Source organism: Melozone crissalis, unplaced genomic scaffold, assembly GCF_028551555.1.
Source record: "Melozone crissalis strain CALT ecotype California unplaced genomic scaffold, PUWL_Pcris_2 ptg000045l_1, whole genome shotgun sequence".
Taxonomy (NCBI): domain Eukaryota; kingdom Metazoa; phylum Chordata; class Aves; order Passeriformes; family Passerellidae; genus Melozone; species Melozone crissalis.
The window spans coordinates 10,166,708-10,191,648 of record NW_026535823.1 but is presented as its reverse complement, the minus strand read 5'-3'; the positions used below and the strand labels follow the sequence as shown (position 1 = coordinate 10,191,648).

At 40.2% G+C, this 24,941-nt stretch overlaps 2 protein-coding genes across 2 annotated transcripts in view; one reads left to right on the top strand and one right to left on the bottom strand.

Moving 5' to 3' along the window:
- The window catches only part of CDC73 (cell division cycle 73), a 101,690-nt gene that overhangs the window by 23,762 nt on the left and 52,987 nt on the right, over nucleotides 1–24,941 (bottom strand). The window lies entirely within an intron of this gene.
- B3GALT2 (beta-1,3-galactosyltransferase 2) lies at nucleotides 16,680–24,653 on the top strand. The gene is made up of 2 exons (XM_054285694.1): nucleotides 16,680–17,210; nucleotides 21,875–24,653. Exon 2 carries the CDS (start codon nucleotides 22,007–22,009, stop codon nucleotides 23,273–23,275), a length of 1,269 nt encoding a protein of 422 aa, XP_054141669.1. The 5' UTR covers nucleotides 16,680–17,210; nucleotides 21,875–22,006; the 3' UTR covers nucleotides 23,276–24,653.

Below are 24,941 nucleotides of genomic sequence, written 5' to 3'. Positions count from 1 at the left end.
TATTTTGACCTTTAAAAAAACATTAGGAGCAAAGGATAGAGTTTACAATTTGATGCCATCTTGTGGCTTTAATTTGGTAAATTTAATTACTATCTTGTTCCTTAATAATATTTAAATTAGTCACAGAATTTCACCCAAAAATCTGAAAATTACAGAAGCAAAAAGTAACACTGCAAGAAGTGTTAGCAAGTGCTTGCATGTCAAACACAGAGCAGCTTCCAGCCATGAGAGAATTCAGCCAAACACAGCTCTGTTTGTGAAGAGGAACACAGCAAAACTCACATTCAAAAGAGAAAGAAAAGAAGTGCCTGTGGATGGCAAGCTTGTACAATTATTTTTAAGAACAGCCTTCAATGTATCTATTCAATTCGAGGTACAAGAGACTGTAAAAACCCACTTTAATTACCAGCAACTCCATTATCATTTCCTGACTTAAAGTATTGAAGCTTTGAAAATTTTAGTAAAGCCAGCCTAAAGAACTATGAAAAAACCCAAAACAACTGCATAGTTAAAAAGAAGACAACTTTACAATAAATTAAATATTGCATATATCAATGTATGAACAAACAGCCAAAACAAAGGGCTGACTTCAAAGCAGGTATCAAAAATTGGTCCAGATGCCCTACTTGAAGCCTGATAGAAACATCTATTTCATATAAATTGGATTCTGAAAACATAGAGCTTTGTTCAAAAAATTTAAAGCCCATAGAAGCCTTGGAAAAAAATCCAAGCTTCTCAAAGGGTCAAAAATAATCCAACTCAGTGGCTCTGCCTCTGCAGCCTTCCCAGTAATTCTCTGATCTATGTTTGCATCAAGAAAATTCTAGTAATATTTTAACTAGTGTTTCACATCATCATTTTATTTATACATCAAACTGGTATCATTTATTTTTACATTTATATGCACACACAAATCTGCATGCAGTCCCACAAGACATACTTAAATAATAAATTGCAAGCTTTTAACTGCCTTCCTAATTTTAAACTTTACAGTAAAAAATAGAATTTATTGTGCAAATATTTCTAATACTATAGTTGCTTTCACTTCCATTGTTTGCAATATTAATGAAAAGGTCATTGCTACTGTTTCTATTGTCTCAACTTTCTTATTTTCTGGAAGGGAGAGTGGGAGTTTAAGCAGAATTAAAGATATTTTTACAGAACAAATTTTAACAGAAGAATAGTTTACCAGTATTTATCAAAGGACTCCTAATACCAGCTACCTAAAGAAAATACCAGCATAGATTCACTTTTTCATACCTGCACAACCAAAAAAACTGATGTGGCAAGACAAAGAGGACTGAAAAAAAATATATAGAACATGTTTATTTCAAAATACAAAACTCATCATAGAATCATTAAATTTGAAAAGACCTTCAAGCTCACTGAGTCCAACCTTTAGTGTATTATATTAAAATGTATTTTGCTGAAGGTCATGTCTTATCCGGCATAGAAGGCTTCCAATCCTGAAATTCAGTTTCATGCCACAAAACTCAGTGTCAATCTTGCAAAGGTAATAGAAGTCTCATTATAGTTTTCCAAATATTGAAGTCCATATACCAAATTTGACAAAAGAGGGAAATCAGAATGAGCATAGCACTACAGGGATGGAGAAGGGGAGGAAGGAGAACCAGAGGAGGCTGGCACAAATAAAACTCTGCTGGCTCCACTCTGCTGCTTTGGGACTACCCAAACATTAACACCTGTTGTACCACACCATGCAAATTCAACTTTCACTTAGAAATTTGGTCCCTTTATTAATCCATTACAGAACTAAAACTGACAAGATTATTCAAATTTGGAAACCCTGACATTGTTAAACATGATAAACAGAACTGATGGGTCTGTGCAGGTTAGACCTGGCAATGAGTGTCACTGAATTTAAAAAGATCACTGAAATTTCTTGTTTGTTACAAGGTCAAGAGAAATTAGCTTTAAACATGACTGAATTAACTGGACTGGTTATTGATAACTTAGGAAATACTCTGGTCCTGCAAAGAAAACAAACCAAATCACATCTGAATCTAAAAGAAAATTGTAGTGACTAGTGAGCAACTAGGGACAAAAGCAAATAAAAAAGCTGCAGTAATAACAATAATGGAAATCACTGGAGAAGCTTTTGAAAAGAATTAATCAAAGCCACAACTACTGAGATGCTTTAAAACCATTACCCCCAAAGTTAAGCTATCCAACCCCTCTGAAGAGTCCTCTCAGAAGTGTGCTAGAGCTCCATCCTTGTACAGAATATCTGTAAAATTAAGAACTTTGTCTTGAATTTACATCAGCCACATAAATTCAAACTGTTGCTATAGAAATAGCAATTTTTGAGCAGAAGAGAGATGTTGGCAGCGAAGATTAAACATGTAAACACTTCCATTTTCCTGGGGATAAGCTGTTTTCATCAAAAACAAGAACTCTTAATCCTGAGAACTCCAGAGGACTTGTTTGTTTGTTTGAAAAATAAAGGCTTGTCTATACCTTCCTATGTTCATTTTAATGATTCATTTCCATGAACTGAGTGAAAAGACAAAGGCAGTTATCACTAAAACAGTATTTTTGCTTAGGCTTCCTTCCCTTCGGGTTAGTTATCTAAGCCAGCCTCACAGTTATTTCTTGGCAGCCAGAGAGGGTTTTGAGAAGCACAGTTTGAGTATTAAGGGATTGTTTCATCTTTCTCTAAATCCAGGTATAAAATTTCTATCCTACTGGTTTTCTGCATGCCACAATCAGCCCAGGGTACGTCAGTTCAACAGAACTAGAATTTGCATCTAATTGTGAATTTACTGCAACTGGCTCCTGTTTGAGTCTCTGACTCAGACCTTGACATGTTCAGAACTATCAAGTTTCACTACTGCCTCTAAGGGCAGGCACTGGTCACCCACAGGAAGTGATTTTATCAGAAATAGCACAGAATATGGGGCTCAAGCAATCCATCTGCCCATCAGCACAACTGGCACGCAAATTCCAAACACATAGAGAAGAACTATTGTTTCTGTGTTCAGATTCACCTTTGGAAATGGGATTCAAAGGAACAGCCACATTTAGATTACAGAAAACAATGCTCAGTACAGAGCAGCAGGAAGACCCCACTTACACCTGCACCCAGTGAGAAAGCAATACATAAACAGAGGTCTAAGAGACCTCAAAAAGGTTCCTTTGCAACTTCTGGAAAGACTCATGAAATGCTTGTGTGAGAAGAATATTTTTAAAAGCTCTGCAGGTGCCCAAATGAATACAGATGGACCCTTGACTTCTGTATCAAAATTTATCCCAAAAAAAAAAAAAAAAACCCAAAATGAATCAAGACTGAAGTAACTGAATAACTTTGAGGGATGCTGTCAAAAATCTCAACGCAACAGAAACTGCTGAGGCTCTTTCCAGCCTTCCCCTGCTTATCCTGACTCCCATTGCTACAACACAGGGGATGCTGCATTAGAATTCTAATACATGGGCAGCTCTTGAAAGACCTTGGGTTATTTCATGATGGCTTGTTCAACAAATTATCCAGCACCAGTTGTTCCCAGTTGTACTTCATCCTGATATGATCTTCTCTTTCTATTCACTAAAAACAAGTTTCAATATTATTCTTCTGTACCTCACCAGCTTTAGCAACCCCAGCACTATGCTTATATATTACATTATGTTGCAAGAAAACACAATTACCATGGGTGGTCATGGGCAGAGAGATTAAAGCAATTTTCCAAGTAATGGCCCAGCAAAACTTAAAATATCTGGGGAAAAATCCTGAAATTGAATTCCTGGAGGAGCCAATGTGCAAAGCTGAACAGTAGAGCAATGAACTCCAAGTTGTTTGTGCTGCCTAGAAAAAACACTGCTGAGTTCAAAGATGTGTTTTTCAGGATCAAAGGCTTTAGCTGCAGCTATAACAAATTGTAACAAACAAGCCAAGAGATGAGGGCTTGAGTGATGACAGCAGTGGATGTGAGCATTCAAAGGACTGTGACCACTTGGATATGGAAAGGGCTATTTTGAACTGCCAGAAAAAGGGCAAAAAAATGTCCAAATTGCAGAGTGCCTTGTACTCCAGGCTCCCTCGATGAAGAACAGCTCATCTGCTATGCAAATTCAGCTGAAAAGGCAAAGGTACTTTTTTTTAAATGCCCAAAAGGTGATGATTGTGAGATCTGCTGTAACGGTAATAAGCTGCTGGTGAGACTAAACCACACCTTGGCAGTCAGCTGAGTAATACCAGTCATGAAACTTGTGCCATCTCAGATTTTCTTCTCAACTCTTGTATTTTTGACTTTGTGACTTTTACACAAACACACCCCACGAGATTCTTGTGGGATGCCCACAGCAAAGTGATAGAACAGTAGGTATAGTGAAAAAGGAAAAAGTAAGTGTATTACAGAAATTATCTATGTCATTTGCAAACAGAGTAGCGAAACCCCAGCATGACACTGGTTAAAGCCCTTGGATCAACAAACTGTCTTGTTCAGACAGAGCAGATTCACTGTCTTGGCTGCCGGTGATAAAACTATTGACAAGATACTGAGACACAAGAGAGAGATCTGTACAACATGAGACAAGCAAGTTAGAAACAGAGCTGTAATTCTCTGCAAAAACTTCTGAGTTTTAGTCCAGCACAAAAGTGTTAAGATTTCTGGACTTGCACATGCTGCAATTATCCACACCCTGTAATTCCCCCAGACAGAGAAAACTGGATATTTTAATCTGCTTACAAGATAACCAGAATTCTGCCTCTGAACATTTGTCCTGCCCCAGCTATCTCAGTTCATAAGTTCAGTTTCAGTTGCCATATGGGGAAAAAAAAGTTAAAATTAACCAAAGGAACACTACAATTCACAGGCCCTCCAGATCCTATCCAGCTCTTACTCTACAGATTTTATTGCTTTAACTCATTAAAAAAAAAAAAAAAAAAAAAAAAAACCAGACTGAAAGAAAGAAAATATGTTGTCTACCATGAAGACAGAGAGTGAATCAAATCAGGATGTAAGCAGAGGGGTTTTTTTGGAGGACAGGGGTGAGAGGACAATGGGCAAACAGACCTTTTTTTTTTGTTCTACAACACTGTAGCTAAGCACCCCTGATCATAGTGATACCTTTCAGCAGCAGAAGGTATCACTTCTCCTGGGCAAGAACACAATTTAGTCATTTCCCTTTTCCTCAGATGCTGAATTTGAGCTTTGCATTTACAGCTTGTAAAACTGGAACAGGCCCTGTGAAATGCTGGTCAATCACTGCACATACTCACAGCACATGCAAGGTTAAAATCCAGGGGAAGAGTGGCAAAAGCTTCAAACAAAGCTTTCTGCACCAAACCCACCTCCACCTGGGGGTGCCACTTCTCCCATGCTGCCAGCCCAGACCGTGCTCCCCCTCTCCTTTCCCCATGGGCAGCCCCAGAACAGTCACAGAATCACGCAATGACCTGGTTGGAAGAGACCTTCAAGGTCATCGAGTCCAACCCATGCCCCAACACCTCAACTAAACCATGGCACTGAGTCCCACATCCAGGCTTTTTGAAACACATCCAGGGATGGTGACTCCACCACCTCCCCAGGCAGCCATGCCAGAGCATTATCACCCTTTCTGTAAAAAACTTCTTCCTAATACCCAACCTGTATTTCCCTTGGCACAGCTTGAGACTGTGTCCTCTGGTTCTGTCAGTGCTGCCTGGTGAAAGAGCCCAACCCCACCTGACTGCAGGCACCTTTCATGGAGCTGCAGAGAGTGATAAGGTCACCCCTGAGTCTCCTTTTCTCCAGGCTGAACACCCCCAGCTCCCTCAGTGGTTCTTCACAGGGTTTGTGCTCCAAGCCCTGTTGCCCTCACCAGAGCAGTCCCTGCTAACAGGCTGATAATGTGTTCAGAGAAACTGAGCAATGCTCAGATCTTATCACAAGTAGCTGGAAAATCTGCCCCCAAACAGGAAGTTACTGGTCATGTTGTGAATGAACTTTTTTTTCACTAAAAATACTAAATCAGAGAAAGCAGCTGTTGTGAACATAAAACTTTACATTTCCAATGGTCAGGCTTGCTATAAGGTGCCCATGAAAAAGCCTTATTTTGAGAACTCCTATACTACATACACTACACACTATATACACTACACATTATGACCACAGCTGACATTTGATTGCAATGTTTCTTTCTGCCCCATGACTTTACACGTTTGAATCAAGTAAAACAAAAGATGCCAACACAACACATCTATTGTTGGATTTAAATGTTTATATTCCAATTTCAACAATATCAACACACTCTTGGAATCATTTCCCACATTTTAAGACAAGGCACAGAAGCCATCTGGGATTCAAACACAAATCTCAAACCCAGAAAGTTCCTAAGCAGTGTATGAATTGTTCCTCAATATTAATACTACACTTTAGGAGTTACTTATCTACATCTTCCCATAGGTAAGCTTAGATATTTAACACAATAAAACATCACTGAAAAAAAACTTGTGCTCTTCAGTGTCCTCAAATGGCTTCTCCCACCTAGAGTCAACATCATTAACCTATTTTTCTCAGTACAATATTCTGAAGTCAGCATTTCCAAAATTTGCAGTAATAGCATTCCTCTCACAGTCACAGCAGCTCTGACAAAAACTGCCTGCTAGAGTACCTTTGCTTTGGCTGCAGGATGCCCAAGTTTCATATGCAGCATCGTAATCAAATACCCCCCATAAAAATGCAAAGGGTTTGGTGCTGTTATGTGCCATTTATCACCCTGTCCTGCAGTTCTCTCTGCCTCCAGCTTTCCCTGGGAGATCCATTCCAACACATACTTTTCATTGCAGAACTCTCATTCCAGAAGTCTGTTTTAATTAAAATATTCTTTTATTTACAATTAGGAAGGAGCACTCAAATTAGACCAAAACATTTATTATTCCCCCTTCTTGAAGAAATTTCCACTGAGTGCAACTGGGTAACTACAAAAGGCCTGGAGTTTGCCTCCCTGGGTACAGATGTAAGAAGATGAAAACATTAAAGTATTTTGCAGGTATCACTACTACAGAACACAAAATCACGCTACTGGACATGTCAGCAGAAAGCCAGGCAGCCACCTGAACCCAAAATTCTGTATTTTTTCAATTAAGCCTTTATACTTATCCTTATAGATTCCAAAATTAAAGAAAACAAAACCCAACTTAATAATCCTCCAAACACAACAAAAATTAAAGCCTTCTGGTTTATACCCAGAGAACAAACAGACAACATACATTAAAGTTTCAGTTTTCTCCATTTCAGCATGTCCTAAAAGCCTGGCTCTTTGCCAAAAGCAATACAGCCTATGGACATGGCTGATTTCCTTCTAAAAGAAATCACACAGGGGGACCAAACAACACCATCACAATATTAATCATCACCTAACAAAGGCACCTGGGACCCAGAAGCATCCCAGTCACACACCAGACTCACATATTGAGGACAAACAATAGAAAAATATATACTGTATTTGCATCACAGCAACAAAGCATCCTACTTGTGTGCTTCTTGAGAAATGGAGATGTTTCAAGAAGTGCCTTCAAGGTTTTTAGTGCCAGCATGGCTTCAGCAGGAGCTGTGTATTATTGCTGTAATACCATACACCAAAGAGATTGTGCAAATGGCTGCTGGTATCGGTAACCTGGAGAAACACATCATTCATACCACCCTGCTGGAGCATACAAAAGCTGATGATGTTACATGGTCATATCGAAAACTAACTGTAGTGGCAATAAAGCATGCATTAAGTTAAAATACAGGAAGGCTTCTGGCTGTATCACAAAAGAGGAATTTTTCCATTTGGCCTTCTGCCTCTACTTTCAGCTTCCTTTGGCATTATATCTAAATTCCCCATTATTCTTCTTTCTTTAGTATAGAAGATTAAATTAAGCCCTTCTCAAAGCACTAAGATGACAGCATTCAACTTTAATTTTTTTCATTTTAAACACAATCCATACACTAGATAGACTATCTCCAAGCTTCTAGCATTGCATTAGGAGAACTGGTTTATCACAGACTGTTCTCAGCTGTATTTTTGGTAGTGCATAAATGCATCCTCTTAAATAAAGGTCAACTGGCACAATCTCACATAGTGTGGGGCCAGCCTATTCAAAGATGAGGATAAGAGCCCTACAAAACCAACACATTTTAGGATCTTCCTGTTACACTGTAAATTATATACAGGCTTCATCCATTGCTGCAAAAAAAAGAAAACCCTGACAAATGAGCAGACTCCAAAATGCATCACAAAACAGGTTCTGAAAGTTTTCAAACGGCTGTGCCCTCTCACTCTGTACACATACACAAATTCACCTTTAGGAACCTCCCACTGTGAACAGCCACAGGAGATGACAGACTGCCAGTCAGCACTTTCACAGGTGAGGCTCACTACAACCATTATTTCTGCTCCTCACATGTTAGCAACCATCAGTCATCCATGATGATCCTGGGGATTTCACAGTTTATCTGAAGGAAATCTGCCACAAGCAGCAAGACCTCCTCAGCTCTCCTTCAGCCCTCACATCTGTCCTGGTACTCCAAATAGCTGTTTCACCTTTGCAAAGTCTAATGTCAGTCATAAAAAAATAAATAAGTTCTTTTTTTTTCCTACAGCAATGTGTTGCAAAGTAAAATCCCCTCAGTCCAGAAAACTGAACACTAAAGTGGCAGGAAATAAAAATGAGTAAACCACTAAGAGGAGACAATGTTTTGGAATACAGTTAGGCTTTCAATGCCAAGATTTCAATGAGAGAAAAAAAAACCAACACAAAGTGTAACAAGATTCCTCTGTTATGACACCCTGGAACTTTCTGTACGTGCTTAGGATGGCTTTACCAGTCACAAACAGATTCGATTTCATAGAAACTCATCCAATAACTTCCTTGCCTTAGTCAGGTCGTGCTCCATTTTACGAGAAAAGCACCAAAACAAAACAGCAGCATCACCTTCTGAGCAAAGGCAGCAGAGTAATTTTACAGGCTCATACTCAACAGGCTGATAATTTGTATACAGACCAGACACCTCACACTTTTCTATTTATTCCTGTGCTTCCAAAAAGACATTTGGAAAATGTAAGAAAAAGCAACTAATCCAGAGTTCATGCCAGACTACATATTTCTTCCTTATTTTGCAGATTCTGCATTGGCATATTCTTGGGGGAATGAATATGTGCCTGTTCTGGAGGAAGAGCAAAAATCCTTATCTCCTCCAACAGACATTTCTGTCACTGACTAGTGCTTAGTTGGAAGAAACATCTGAAGACACTACCACTCTGAAAGCTGTGCTAAGAAAAACCCCAAGTTACTATCAGCCTCAGATCCCAATCAGTGGGATCAGGTATTTCCAGGCAGCACATTTTCCACTGGAGATGATGGAGATGCCTCAGGTTTCACCCCTTCCTTAGCTCAGGGCAGCTTCTCAAAGCACTGCTCACCTCCTTCCCAGGCCACAGCCCTGGCACCCAGCACAAGCTGCTGCAGCTCCTGCAGCCATCTCCCAGTGTCCCAGCCCTGCTCCGGGAACAGCAGGAAATTCTGCACAGAGCCATCAGCCACAGGGCACCCAGGGCTGCACCAGCCTGCTCTGAGCAGCCTGCTGCCTCCATTCCCACATGGAGGACACTGCACAAGGCTCAGGAGATGGTGTGCATCATCCTGGGCATACACACAGCCAATTTTACTCTGGCTCTGGTCCCAGCCAACCTGCCAGGGAGAGGAGAGCAGGGATTCCAGAGAGCTGCTCTAACCTTTCCTGCTGCACCCAGCATTTCCCACTTTACTGACACATCTCCTTGCTCACTCCCTTCCTCCCATGCACCTCACAGAAGTGACATTTAATCACATGGAATAAACAACCTCTTGTCATTAGGCAAACACAGCACACGAGTACAGATTGTGGCACATCGAAAGGAAAAATAGGAAAAGAAAAAAACAAAGAAAATGGCAAATGTAAATTTTTCACAGTAGGGAAACCTTTTCCTTATGAAGTGACCTAGATTCTCAAACAAAGGGATTCCCTTTCTGTACTGTATCCAGGCCTTATTAAATAAAGAAGGAATTTTTATTCTATTTATTACTTTGCTTGTTACCTAGAAATACAACAGAAGGGCTTTTGATATTTGGCAAAAAAAGGAACAACATGGCAAAACCTAACATGGAGATCCAAAGGTGTGAGGGGAAAAAAAGAAAAGAAAAAAAAAAATCAGGAAAAAAGTGGGTCAGATTTAGTCTCATCCACAGTTCAATTTTTGATATGCAATGTAAACCATAATACTTGCACATTGATAAAACAAGCATACATTAACCAAAACTTAGAGAAAAAGCATTTGTAGAGGAATGAATGTTTGATTACACAAATCCTCAAGAGGAAAAGACTTCAAATAGTCTACAATACGCATCATCCAAGGTCATGAGATTTTGTGAGGTTTTTAAGAGGATGACAGGTTTTGTATGTTTTTGAGATGCAGGGTGGGTTTTTTCAGACGACAAATGCTCCCTATGAATTTACTTTAGCAAGACAGATCAACAATAGAACTCTTTGCCGATGATGATTATGAATTACAAGATTATATACCTAACAGAAGAATATAATCTTGAATTTGAGGCCAAATTTTATGAATTCAGCATTATTATATTAAATACAACCAGTATTTTTTCTTTTACAGACACACTTCCCTACAGAATGCATTGATTATTAGTAATATTACATTTCAAGGTGGACAAGATGCAAGAGAGCTGTCTCTGATTTCTTCTTCTGTTTGAAGCCACTAAATTACAGAAAATAAGCCACCTGGAATTTCAGTTTGAAATATAGCTTAAGATAGCAGAAAATAATAAAAATTCTCTAGTTCTCAATCAATATTCTCTGTCAATTTACATTATACAAACCAGACCCTGAGGATTTCCTTTAAATCAAGTATTTGAGGACTAGGAGTCCTGGTTGCTGACTCTACATTAGTAGATTATGTGAAAAAAATCCTCAGGCTCATGAAATTAATCTAGAGTCTTACACAGATTACAGAAGGAATTATGAACACAGTTATTCAGGCAAAATCTTTCCATAGCAGAGCTTCCTTTTGCTTGGAAGTCACTCAAGGAATGGTATCATTTAAGTTTAATGTGAATTCCAGAAGTGGAAAGTCTGCAGCTTAATCTCCACTGATTGGGAACTACATGAAATTGAGGGAAACATGAAGATAGAACAACATTCAGTAAAATGGGGAGTAGCTGGGACACATCCCCAACTGGCCAGGCTGAAGCAGCTCAGTCAGATCCAGGTGATGTGCCAAGTGTTTGGAGAAATTTCAGTCTCTCCAACATGTCAAAAAAAAGAGCAGTAGGGAATTTCTCTTAAAAGGGGATTTATTCTCCATTTTATGATCCAGGTTTTCTGTTGGCTATGAACAAATATTGGTGAAATTTATTACACGAATAGGACCTCTTGAGTCCCTGGAGAAAGGATTTTTTTCCACAGATTTTATTGGTTTTCCTAGTTTAAGCATCTCTGCTTGAAGGAAAGGATTCAGGCATTTAAGGCACTTGCTAAATCTCTGTTATTTCTGCTATAAACCTTTCATGTCCCCCAGAATTAGCTGTAAATGAGGATATCTCCAGGATGGAGCGGCAGGAATTAACATACTAAAGCTACTGAGCAAATGTGACAGATGGAAAGAGTCAGTACAGGTCTCAACCCAAGTCACAGGAAATTCTGACAGCTCTGAAAGTCCGGTTCTTCAATTTCACATTATTTAACATTCTGTAAACAAATGTCTCACCAATTTCAGTCCTAAAAATTGTGGAGGCAAACAAAATGTCTCCATATTCCTGTACAAACCACATACCTGGGGAAAAAACTTAATGAGAGGATGAACAGTTGCTAATCTCTTAGCTGGTCCCACACAAAAGAAAAAAAAAAAAAACACAAAACCTAGCTAGCTCCTCATGCATGGAAGAGTGCTGGGCAGGATAGGATGGCTGCATCCCTTACTCAGCCTGATAAGCCAAGACTCTCTAAGTTATTGGGGGAGAAGTGTGGGATGCCTCAAGACCTTGAAAATAGCCTGAGGGAAAAGGGGCAGAAAAGGCCCGGACAATGGCAGCAACTGGAACAAGACATTTTCCTTCCTCTGCATAAAAGCTGGTGCCTATTATCTCCAACAGGATATCATCTTCCTTCATTCCATCTTCCATGCTTTGAAATTGGATTTTTAGTACCAGTTCTCCCATGAGAGTCCCACTTTCTGTAAGAACTGGAGGTTTTATTTCTAATTCTCATGCTGGGGTGGGTGTTAGGGGTACCTTGATCATATAGTGCAGGCAGGAGGATGAAACAACCCATGAGGGAAGGGGGAAAACACCAGCCCATTTCCCACTGAAAGCTGCCTGTGAATTTTGGTACTTCAGCTGCTTGGCCTCCTCTCCCCTGCTGTGCTGAATCAAAGCTTCATAAAGTCCCTGCTCTCCTCAGAATGCAAAAGCAACACTTGTGACAGGCAGAAAATATTACTGCTGGCACTGGCTTGTCAGTTCATCAGGGGAGAACCACAAAACCAAAAACCCTGCACAATACAAATGAAATTATGTTGTCCAACCTCTGGAAGAATAAAATCTGCATTGAGCACTTGAGATCAGCAATAATTGCATGCAACGCCTGGGGGAAGATACAAAAAATCAGAATACTGAAGAAAGAAAAGATATGATAAAGCAAACAACACAATATTGAGGAAAGAAACACATCTGGAAAGTAGTACATATACATTTGCATAACACACAAAACCAGAACTGAATCAAAGCAGACCTAAACTTTATATTTTGTACTTTGGCTTTTTGAGTGAATTTTGAATCACTCCATACCTGTTGTCCTCTAAGGAAGCTGTGATAGGAGAACAGAATGAATTCTAGCTGGACACCTAGAACATCACTTTACTTTATAAAAAAATAGAAGCTTTAAAATTATAGAACATCTCCCTGAAATGTTCCCCAAGAAACACCCTTCTGACTTGAAAACATCACTTGGACTTTCCCCCCCTCTCACAACTGTGAAGTTGGGGATATGCTCATATTCCTTATGGACTTAAACATAAAAATCAACTGAATAAAACCTGATACATGTTTTGTAATAACTGGGAACTTTTTCTAGTTCTACAGATTGATCTGGATTGTTGCATTCAGGTTCTAAAGTTATGACACTCAGTAGTTAATGAAGTCATCAAGTTTATGGTTTGGGTGTTATTAGAAATCTTGATCATTTATAAAAAATGCACCAAATGTAAAAGCTGGGTTTCACTACCAGCTAAGCAATGGTGAAAATCTACTAAGCAAAATAAGGCAGGCAATACTGACACTTGTGGTCATTTCTAGATTGCTATTTTTCCTTCACTTACAAACATGTTTGGGATAGCTAAGAAACACGTTGGGATCTCAAAGTAGCCAAGCAAATTCCAAGTATTTGTCAACCCTGTGTCCACTTTAGATGAACTTACTGGAGAAGTATTATTTTTGAAGAAAGAAGCAGAATAGCCGCTGGCCATATACATAATTCTCAACATGGAAAATTAAAACTAAGCATTTATGACACTCTGTATTAACACATTTCCAGAAGGTAAAAATAAAGCTTATAAACAAGAATAACCAACCTTGAAAATGTTGCCATTAATCATTCTGAACTGTCCCTTGAAAGGTTTTCAACACATTACAGTTGATATAATACTCCATTTTACTATGATAAAATGAACTTTGCAAAGTATTCATTGAGTAACCAAAATGCACAATCCATATGGGAACTGATAGGTCACCCATGGCCTAAGTATTTCAACTCAAGGGCAGAAGTTGCCAAGCAGTACATGCCCAACTACTGCAATTAATCCAAATTAGTTTGAGGAATTTCTGCTAATGTTGTCAAGACAGAACTTTACTGAATGGCTTTATTATAAAACCAGTTAGACAAAGCTGTGCTAACACCCTCTCAAAATGACACAAAGAGTTTCTCAAGTTTTTTGAAGAGAACATTCCAAAGCACCCCAAGTTTGCTTTGCATTGGTACATTTTGCTCAGTTCCAAGTGGTCAGGGGCACAGGGAATTGTGAGCAGCCTCCTCCTCTCTGCTCTCCCTCCCGTGCAGGACTCGCTGAGCACTCCAGCTCCTGGTCACAGTAACTCTGCCTGCTCCTCACACAGCCTCTACATCTTCACTTACTCCTTGGAGCCTTAATAGGTGGCAGCCTTTCAAGCACTAACAGTGCAGCTTCTAATTTGGGATGTAACCATAGTAACATTACAGAACACACTACTCCCTGCATGGAGAACAAGCAGTCAACTGACCCTGCTGAGACTGGGCTGAAATAAAGCTCATTCCAACCTTCAGCCCAGCAAGATTAGCAAAACCTGCAGCTCCTATTCCCAGTCCAAAGCAAGACCTGCCCTCCTGAAATACCCACAAATGCACAGTATCCTAGGAAAGCAGCAAAGAACAAAGTGCTATAAAAAAAAGGAAATTGTTCCCAAAACTTTGACTCAAAAGCTGAATCAGTCAGATGGAAAGCAGTACAAAAATCAGAGGTTTTTTTCTTACTTCTCTATAAGATGAGCAAAGAACTGCTCATACTTTATTTGAAAAAAAAATATAGAGAATGAACAAAAGAAATTGGTCATTAATATTTAAGAATTCAATACTCAATTTGTTCACAAAGCAAGATGACAATTTTTACACATACCAACAGGCAACAGCTCTGCCTGAACTTTACAGGCTACACACAAGGGATATGGCCATTTAATTAAAAGCCAGAGTTGATGTCTGTTCCCTTCTAAATTTACTTGAAAAAGGATTCTCTTTAGAAAAACAGCCCTTGGAATTTTTGTACCTTTAATATTTACTAATGAGCATTTATAGAAAAAATAAAAACAGCTCTCCCCCTTCCAATAGGTCCCAAGCTTTAGGAACCAGGTACAGTGAAACAGTAGCAAATACATTAAATTGAAACAGCACAGATTTTAATAACAATTCTGTTGAGATCTGAACTCATTTCCAAATACAAGGGAAATTAGTCTTGTCTGAAAATTGCAAACTCAGAGGCAGATTTACATTTCTGTGTTTGACAAAAGCATTCCTTCCTTTTGCCTGGATGCACTGACCACATGGACAACCCACCTGGTTTCCTACCCATAGCCCAGAGTGCAGCAAACTGGGAGAACTCCTGGCCATGCTCTCACATGTTTGTGTGCTCCAGCAACAGACTACACCAAACTCTGGATATTACACAGGGCAGCAGAAAGCTTTGTGTGTCTAGGTGGGAAATGGAGTCACCTGGGCACATATGGAACATCTCAATGCACTGATTCTCAATTATTCATCAAGGTCCCAGAGCAGTAAGTGGTGCTGGACACAGCCCTCTTCTCATGCTCTACCTCCACACCGACCCCTCCCCTCCACTTTTTAAACACGGATTTGTTTAGACTGGAGAAGACAGAAAGTCTTTACTGATACACACTTAATATTTATAATTACTATGTAGGAAATATGCTCATGATCCTAAAATGTCCTCAGATAGGATCAAAGGATTTGTGGAAATGTTTATAAGATTCGGAAACTCATGCATTACAAACAAGACTAAATTAATAGAGAAAGTTAGTGTACATAGATTATTTAGTTAGGAGGATCTAAATCTGATTATGTTTCTAGTAAACTATCATATTATGCATCTAGAATAATAAAACACACTGACTGCCTGGGGAAGCCTTATTTCCCAGTAAGGGACATGCCCACCCCCACCACTACAAATCAGACACACCAGATAAGTCACAGTTTCTTTACTCCTTGTAAAAAAAAAGGTCTAAAGAGCCAGTCATTAGCTTTTCAAAACAGAGTGGGCAAACACAGTGACTAATAAATATCTGGATAAGTATGCTGCTAGGTCTCTGTTTTCTCAGGTATTATGGTATTTTATTTATATAGTAAATATAATAAGATGCTTCAGCACAGAAGGGTCAGTCACTGAAAGGAGAGAAATGAAAGTAACACAGGTTTCCTCAGGACCAAAAAGATAAATTTTATGACATAGGTATGTCTGTAACAGACAAAAGACATTTTAGGTTCATCAATAATTGAAATGAAGTGCCCCTGACTTTGCAATGCCAGACCATAGCAGAAAGCTATTAACAGCAGAGAGGCAGCTTAACAGCATGTGCTTATAAATCAGTGTTGATCAGCCCAACTGAATAACCTCAGATAACAAAAAGCAGCTTTTAAAGAGTAAGAATGTGTAAAGGAAACATGAGCAAAGAAAGGCACTTCTGTCTTTTCTTTGGCGTGAAGGCACAGACCATTTGTACTCCCAGAGAGACAAATGGGTTAAATCAAGCTTCAGCATTTAAATGCTTTTAATTCCCTTGCACTGCAGACCAGCTTTTGGAATATGGGACTACAACACCTAGCATTAAAAATCTCCTAGAGAATCTAAGTTGCACGGTCAAGGAAAAGTGAAAACAATCTGTAAAAACCCTCAATTTTCCACTTAATGAACATACAATTTTGATACTATTCACCTATCAGTGTGCACGAACTGAGTACGTATCATTTATCAAACAAGAGCAGGAGCCTGTAAAGCTTCCTGTCTGCCTTCGGGTTGAGTCAAAATGAATGCAAACAATCACGTGGGACTCAGCCAAGCAGTGACGTTAAATTCTGCTCTGTCAGAAGACAGCATCTGTCAAAGCCCACATTTAAACTGCTGCCTGCCTGTGCAGCAGCTCAACAGCTACGGAATGGATTTTGTACACCACGACTCCGGGTTAAAACAACTCCAAACCATTTCTATTACTGCCTAGCAACAATGAAGGAAGGAGCAGAGGGAGATCCTATTACCGAAGCCAACTGAGGCGCTCCCCGCGAGCATTTCCAGCAGGAATATGGATCCTGGGGAGAGCAGAGCACAGCCCCGCATTGTCCGAGCCGCGAGGCAGCGGCTGTGAGAGCAGCCCCGGCTCCCGTCCTTTGTCTGCAGCATGAACAGCGAGCCCCGAGGCAAGGACGCCGCCGGCCAGCCGGGAAGGTAACACGGCCACGGTCAGACAGATGGACAGAGCGGATCCGGAGCGCGGCGGGCGCAGGAAGCAGGGCTGCTGCTGCTGCTGCTGCTGGGGGATGTGCGCATGGTCGAGAGCATCTTTTTTGCTGAAGTGATGGCGTGCCCAAACTATTTTCTGTGGGTATAATCCTGCACCATAAATGGCCTGACCAAGGAAGGTATGTCAAACCCTTGTGTGTGATACTCGTTCGCTTGTCTGTTACCTTTTCGACCATTGCAGATAATGATCGCTCCTAATTTGCAGAGCCCTGAGATAACAGCGTCTCAGAGCAGGGAGAAAGAATTCTAGCAGGTTTTGCTCTCCCCCAGCACAATGTCACTCCCTTCCACTGACTAAATGCGGTGCTCACAGTCTGCCAAGGCTGCTGTGGCTGGAGAGGAAGGATTAAAGGGATAATGGAGTTCCCGTAATGATTGCTTTTAACTGAGAAATTAAAAACTCAAACCCCTCCAATACAGAAAAACCAGTTAGAAATCCCCTCGAACTAGGTCAGAATTAATCCTAATCTGAAGTAATCTTAAAGCATGGTAAAATGGCCATAATGTGACATACCGAGAGCACTGAACCATCAAAACAGACCACACAGTCAAAAGACATTATCTTAGAAGTCCCCTCAGCCCTTTTTACACTTGCTTTTCTGCCCCCCAAACAAAAGCAAAATGTCACAAGGGCACTAGCAGCCAAGCAGAAATTGGGAGCGTGCAAAACACTGGGCATGATTTAAACCATCAGCAGTGCAATCAGGCACCACGATTTACAAGTAACATCAGGCTCCCTGACATCCCAAAAGGAAACCTTCAAACACTACACACTCAAAATGGTAAGCACGTAACTTATCTCCTGCCATCACTGCAATTTCTGTTTAATATGAAAACACTGACTGTTTAACTTGGATTGTAAAATGACATTCCATCTAATTGCCATTCATTCCTATTTTTTGTTGAAATTTAAATACTTTGTCACTAGCGACAAAAGAAAAGGTGAATATTTGCAATAAAAATTTAAGACCTAAATCTATAGCAATTCAATACACTACATAAAGAAAGTGCTTATCTGCAGAATCTTCCAATAAGCCATAATAAATCATTACATGTCAATATAAATGTGCTTTCTTTGCCCAAGGCAATGCCAACATGAAACAAAACAACTGCAGCTGGAAGGAGTTCACAAAGCAAGGGATGCAGCATACATCAGACACCGGTTTCAGATCAGTTTTAAGACATTTAGAATATAAAGTCACTTGAGAGAACTTTTAAAACAACAACAAAAAATGTCTCTTTAGGCAACACTCCAGGAGAAGCACACCTGGTTAATGTAAGGCATTGGTATCAGGCATTTAAAAAGCTGCACATCAAACCTTATCCCAAACACTGTTTTGTGCAGAAGATTAATGGAGCTCGTAAGGGAAGCCAGGCACATTAAATGAGGCCCAATATGCAACTGCTGTTCATCAGAATACAGACTCTGGCTGCCTTTTGAACTCTTCCCTCTAATTTAAGAGTTTGCCCACACAGCTAATCAAAATATGAAAATCCAAGACGTGTGAATAGGAAGTCGAATGCTTCAATTTTCAAAGCTGTAATTATAGAGCAGAACTGCAAGTACCAGGAACCAAAACACCAGCAGAGCACAGACCACAAATAAAAATTCAAGAGGCATTCACAGTTTATGTATTTGGCATTTGATAATGCATCAGTGACTGCACTGCCAGGTGCCAAAAATGAAGCAGCATTATCACAAATAACATCTCCAGAATGCAGTTACATGCTACAACACACTCCCCGAGGACAAGGTGAGTGTTCTAGAGACCCTCTGCTGTACTTGGGTTTTCTTATCTACTGTCAGTAGTTGGTGCCTACTCATAACCATTCTGTCAAATGGAATTTTAAGTATTTGGGCAAAAAAAACTAATGTTCCAACCCTAATTAAATAAGAAAAAATAATGTTTTTATTATAGAACTAGATGGTGGGTTTAATATCTATTAAGAGCTTTATACATTGTTTTTAAACAATACACCCTAGCATGTAGTATTTTTTTCAAAGGTGCCATTGTTGTTGCTGTATTTTCAAGGCTTAACACCTCACTGTATATTTTGAAATGTTTTACACACAACTGGAAAGAAAATGAGCCCACGTTATTTGGGTTTTCCCAGTCAATAGCTCTATAAAGCTGAAATACAAATGTGGGTGCTTTCCCTATTCATGAAATGCCTTTTTAAAGGGCAAACAGAGACAGATTTTCTAAAGCACTCCTACCTTGAAAAATCAAACAACTACATAAAAAAATATCAAGGAAATATGACTCTCTTAAAATGTCTTCTGATTCTAGATCTGTCCCTCATGTAAAACTTATTTTCATATGCATTATGTAAGCATGCAGCCTAATAAAGAAAGGATTCGGCCATTGCAAGTGCCTGTGCTGGGACATCAGTGCATCAGGGAAACACAGCACCTGCAAACCCCTGCCAGTTTACACAAATATTTATATAACTTAAGATTCTCACTTTTGCCCGTTGCCTTATCCAAGTAGGTGCTCATCAAAACACTGCCTCAGATTAAACAAAGATTAGTAGTGCAGTGCACTTTTTGCTGAAGTATTTCCATCTAATGACTGTAGTTTTTATAAGTGGAACAATTCAGTGTGACAAAATTAATCTGAGTTCTAGCTGCTGCTCCACAGTGGAGAAATTCTGGGTTTGATTTTCTTCCTAAACTGTGAATGCATGCAATGGAACAATAATTAACCAAACACTGCTGCCCTCCAACCAAACAATGAACTGCCGTGACATCGGGACTATCCTTTGAAGTGACATTTCTGTTTGCTTATTACAGAGATATTCCCCAATAGCTCAGCGTTCATCTACAACTCACTGCACACTGCAGACAAACTAACAATTATGAGTTCTGAGGGGAAGCTTCTGTTTCTCCAGTAGGGAAAAGCAGGTGCAAATGGCCACATAAACACGAGTCTCATACGTTTGGAGCTTACTTTCTTTTACATAAAAACAATATTCAGGTAAAAGCAGCACAAGCATGGAGTGTCAGGTTAATTCCTGTACTAGTTCAGACACAAGGGTTTATGACTTTTATAGGCACACCTGAGTCTCCGGGAAGAGGCATCAGCCCCGAACAGCTAAATAAGAAAATCAGATTTTAAAGCCAAAGGCACGAAAGCCGCCGGAGCGCCCTGGGCCTTTCGGGCGCTCCCGCAGGACCCCGGCGCGCCGTCCCGCGTCACACCGGGCGCGCAGCGTCGCCCCCTGGCGGGGTCACGGGCTGGCGGCGGGCCGAGAGGCGGCTCCCGCTCGTCCGGAGGGTGACGGTAAAGATCCCGGCAGTGAGTAAAATAAACATCAGGTGTACCCTCTCCCCACCCTTCCGAAACACAAATATTCCCTTTGGTGAACAGGGCAGACTCAATGTTGCATCACACACATACAGCTTAATATCCTATTATTCGATTGACATCTCAAATTACTCCCTTACGGCGTTAAACTCTGTAATTTCCCATGTAACATATCACTTGGTTTTTAAATGCACAAATTATTCCAAATATTGGCTTAAGAAGATAGCGAAGCAATTAATAAATCGCATATTTCTATTAGGAACAGCATTTTCTATGGACTCTTGTTCAACTGTCATCCTTTTTTCCTATACAAGACCCTAGGGCCCAGGAATAAATTAGAGCAAATTGAAAATCACAAACGAATTGGTACTGTACAGTGAAAGTTCATTTACAAGATGATGTGATCAGCTTTTAATATGCAGCATCATGAAGCTGCCATATTGACTCTGCTGCTGAATATGAACAAAAATTTAAGAGAAAATGAAGCACAGACTACTTTGGCACTTTTTACTACAGCTACAGCTGCTGGTCAGAGTACTTGAAATTTCCAACTGCTATGGGCAGTACTTACATATACTTTTACAGAAGGGAAAAAACCCAACCCAATATCATGATCATCAGATCGTTGGCCAGAAACTTAGTCCTGAGCAATTTTATTTCCTGTTAACATGATCACTACCCAAGATCTCTGTCTACTCAACATCAAGAGCTTAATTTTAACTCAGCTGCATCTGAGGCTGGCACCACAGCCCAGTGCTCCATCCAATGTTTTCTCCAATGCAGAGCAGAAGGTGAAAGGTGCCCGAGAAGTGACCAGGAATGTCATCCTGCACTAGCATCTGAGGGCTGTGCAGTGAGCTTACTGGACCCTGAAAATGAATTTTGACAGGTGCATCTTCTCAGTGCCCTTCCTTGCACAGTGGGGCTGGTGGAGCCACGCCAGGCAGTGTCCTGTGACTAACACAGCTCTGCCATCGCCGTCTGTCCCACCACCAGGCACGGCCGTCTGCAAAAAGGGCTGAAAACTGTCAGCCATCCCAGCCTCTGCATGTCAAATCAATTTTAATTAATGCCATTAAACCTTCCATCTGCCAGCAAGGCTTTCTCATTCAGTCCTCCTCAAACACTCTACAAGGATTTCACAGCCATGGATATGAAGCTATTTACACGTGCTTCACACTTTTTCCTGCTAACATGATCCATTTCTTTTTTGCCTCTTTATCTTTGGTATCCATGATGTTTGTTGAAACTTTTACCAAGCAAAAAGCATTTTTAAAAGCTAACAAATCAAGTTAAATCATAAAACAAGGTTGGCTTTTAACCTCAGTCAAATCTTATTTCCATTGACATGGGCTGTTCTTTGAAAAAGTAAATTTAACTCAATTTTATGTTTATATCTAGTTTCTATTTGTAACCGTTTCTATTACAAGTGTGTAAAATGAAAGATTTCTGTTTTTTTTTTTTATTCTTTGCAGAGCGAGCCATTTGCAGACGATTGCTCAACTCAAAGGAAAATGAATACCAAAGAATAGCAGTGGATTCTAAACCAATTGGAAAAGCCTTTTCCTTGAGCATTGTCTCATATCACATCACTGGATCCTTACAACATGCTGCAGTGGAGAAGACGGCACTGCTGCTTGGCAAAGATGACCTGGAATACCAAAAGGTCTCTGTTTCGCACCCATCTCATTGGCCTGGTCTCTCTGGTGTTTCTTTTCGCCATGTTTCTGTTCTTTAACCACCACGACTGGCTGCCAGGCAAGGCTGGATTCAGAGAAAACCCCATGTCTTACACCATCCGAGGATTCAGATCTACAAAAAGCGAGACCAACCACAGCTCTCTAAGGAACGTGTGGAGAGATGCTGTGCCTCAGACACTGCGGCCTCCGACAGTCACCAACCCCAACAACACGGATCTGTCCCCACAGGGAGTCACCGGTTTGGAAAACACCCTCAGTGCCAATGGGAGTATTTACAACGAGAAAGGCACTGGGCACCCAACTTCCTATCATTTCAGATACGTCATCAACGAGCCTGACAAGTGCCAGGAAAAAACCCCTTTTCTAATACTGCTCATAGCTGCAGAGCCAGGCCAGGTGGAGGCCAGACAAGCAATTCGACAGACCTGGGGCAATGAGAGCCTGACACCTGGCATCCAAATTGTGCGGATTTTTTTGTTGGGCTTAAGCACCAAGGTAGATGGATACCTCCAGAGAACCATCCTTGAGGAAAGCAGACAGTACCACGACATCATTCAACAAGAATACTTCGACACCTACTATAATTTAACTATAAAAACTCTGATGGGAATGAACTGGGTTGCAACCTACTGTCCACATGTTCCTTATGTTATGAAAACTGATAGTGATATGTTTGTCAATACTGAGTATTTAATACACAAGCTTCTGAAACCAGAACTTCCTCCGAGGCACAAGTATTTTACAGGTTATTTAATGAGAGGTTATGCACCTAATAGGAACAAGGATAGCAAGTGGTATATGCCACCTGATTTGTATCCAAGTGAACGTTACCCTGTATTTTGCTCTGGAACTGGTTATGTTTTTTCTGGAGACTTAGCAGAAAAGATCTTTAAGGTCTCCTTAAGCATCAGACGTTTACACTTAGAGGACGTGTACGTGGGGATCTGTCTCGCCAAGCTGCGGATTGACCCCATGCCCCCACCCAACGAGTTTGTCTTCAATCACTGGCGAGTTTCTTACTCCAGCTGTAAATACAGCCACCTAATTACCTCCCATCAGTTCCAACCCAGCGAGCTGATCAAATACTGGAACCACCTGCAGCAGAACAAGCACAACGCCTGCGCCAACGCGGCCAAAGACAAGGCCGGCAGGTTCCGCCACCGCAGGCTGCACTGAGGGCCTGCGGCTCGTGTACAGAAACAGGGACACCCAGCAGCCCCAGCTCTGAGCCCAGCACACAGGGCAGGAGGGAAATTATTTTTTTAAGTTAAAAAAAGAAAATTCTAGCTCTTGAATATGATGAAATTATAACCAAACGCTTTTCCCAGCGAATTCGAGATTAATAAAAAAGACAAGATGGTATATAAGGATTTCTGTGTTAACATGCAATAATAAGCATGCACACTTTGGTGGTACAATTGCTGATTCATGTGCCAGTAAAATATAATTGAGCATATTTTCCACACTAAAATTTTTATTTTAAGGAGCGCATTCATAGCTCTAGTCCTCTTCCATGTAATTTCTTATTATCCAGAACTGCTATAAAATGGAAAATTAAAAACTAAGGAAATGCACAAAGGGCAGATCAGCTTTACCTTCAAATGCCACATGACAATTATTATACTACTTTAATGTATCACACATTTAGCAATGTCACGATTTAGTAAGACACTACCAATAAATTCTAAAGTACTAAGAATGTACTCCCTTGAAGTAGGTCCAGTTTCCAGAAGTTTGCTTCTTTGGTTTGGAAGGAGAGATAAATGAAATCAAAGTTGCAAAGTTGCTTTGTACATTGCCGTCAGAAATGCAAGTGGTGTTCTGGATGCAATTTTCAGTCCACAAAGAACTGACTGAAAGTTACTCCATTCTCTAGAAATCACAGGGCAAGCTCCTAAGATCTGGTGCCAAGTAACATTCATTCCACTTAGAACCTTCATGCAAATTCATTGGATCTGCTATTAATTTCCCTACGTAACTTCAAGGTAACTCAGAGGCTGATGAGAAATGTAAAACTTAAGTTCCAGTCTTGCACCATTCTTGACACAATTTTTTGCAAAGCAGGAGACAATTAATCAAACATGTTGTTTTGCTCTTTCCTGTCTGACAAAAAGCAAGGCTCAGGCAAGTGAAAGCACATCTGCTGGAGAAAATTAGGCCCTACACCTGAGTTTATAGGCGGGGCAAACTAGGTCACAATAAGATTGAGAGTCCCAGCCAACAAGATGGGCAGGAACAAAGCCTAAGCAATTGAAAGTCACAACACGTACCACTGAAAATAATTTGAGAGAATTGGGTTAAATCTATTTACAGGTTTGCAGTTTTCTAACAAACAGAACTTTTAAAGCTTATTTTCCAACTGTTACAGCAGAGTTGTATCAAATTCAGGTTATTACTGCTTGTCACAGTGCCAGGGTAAGCAATACCCACCTCTGATCATCAGCAAATGATCAAACTGCAATTAGTTTTCTGTTTGACTGGGACTTATTAATTGGAGAAAATACAAATATTTGATGTACTTTTATTATTTAATAAAATTGATTATATTTATGGTCTTAAGATTTTACTTTTTCTGGGAAAGCTGCTCAGGAAGAAAGAAATTTCTAACTTTAGCATTACTAGATTTTTCTAGCATTCCCTAGTCCTTGAAGCCTGGTTTTCATGCACAGTACAGAGATCACAGCAAGGTTTTCTCCTTTGTAATGAGAAGAAAATCATATTACTGACCATTCTCAGCAGCTCTTGGGTTGTCTGTCTGCAGCAACTCTCACATGTGAACAGACTGCAAGGCACTGGATGCACCTCTGAAACAACTCCAGCAGGTCCTCCAGGAGGTGGAGAT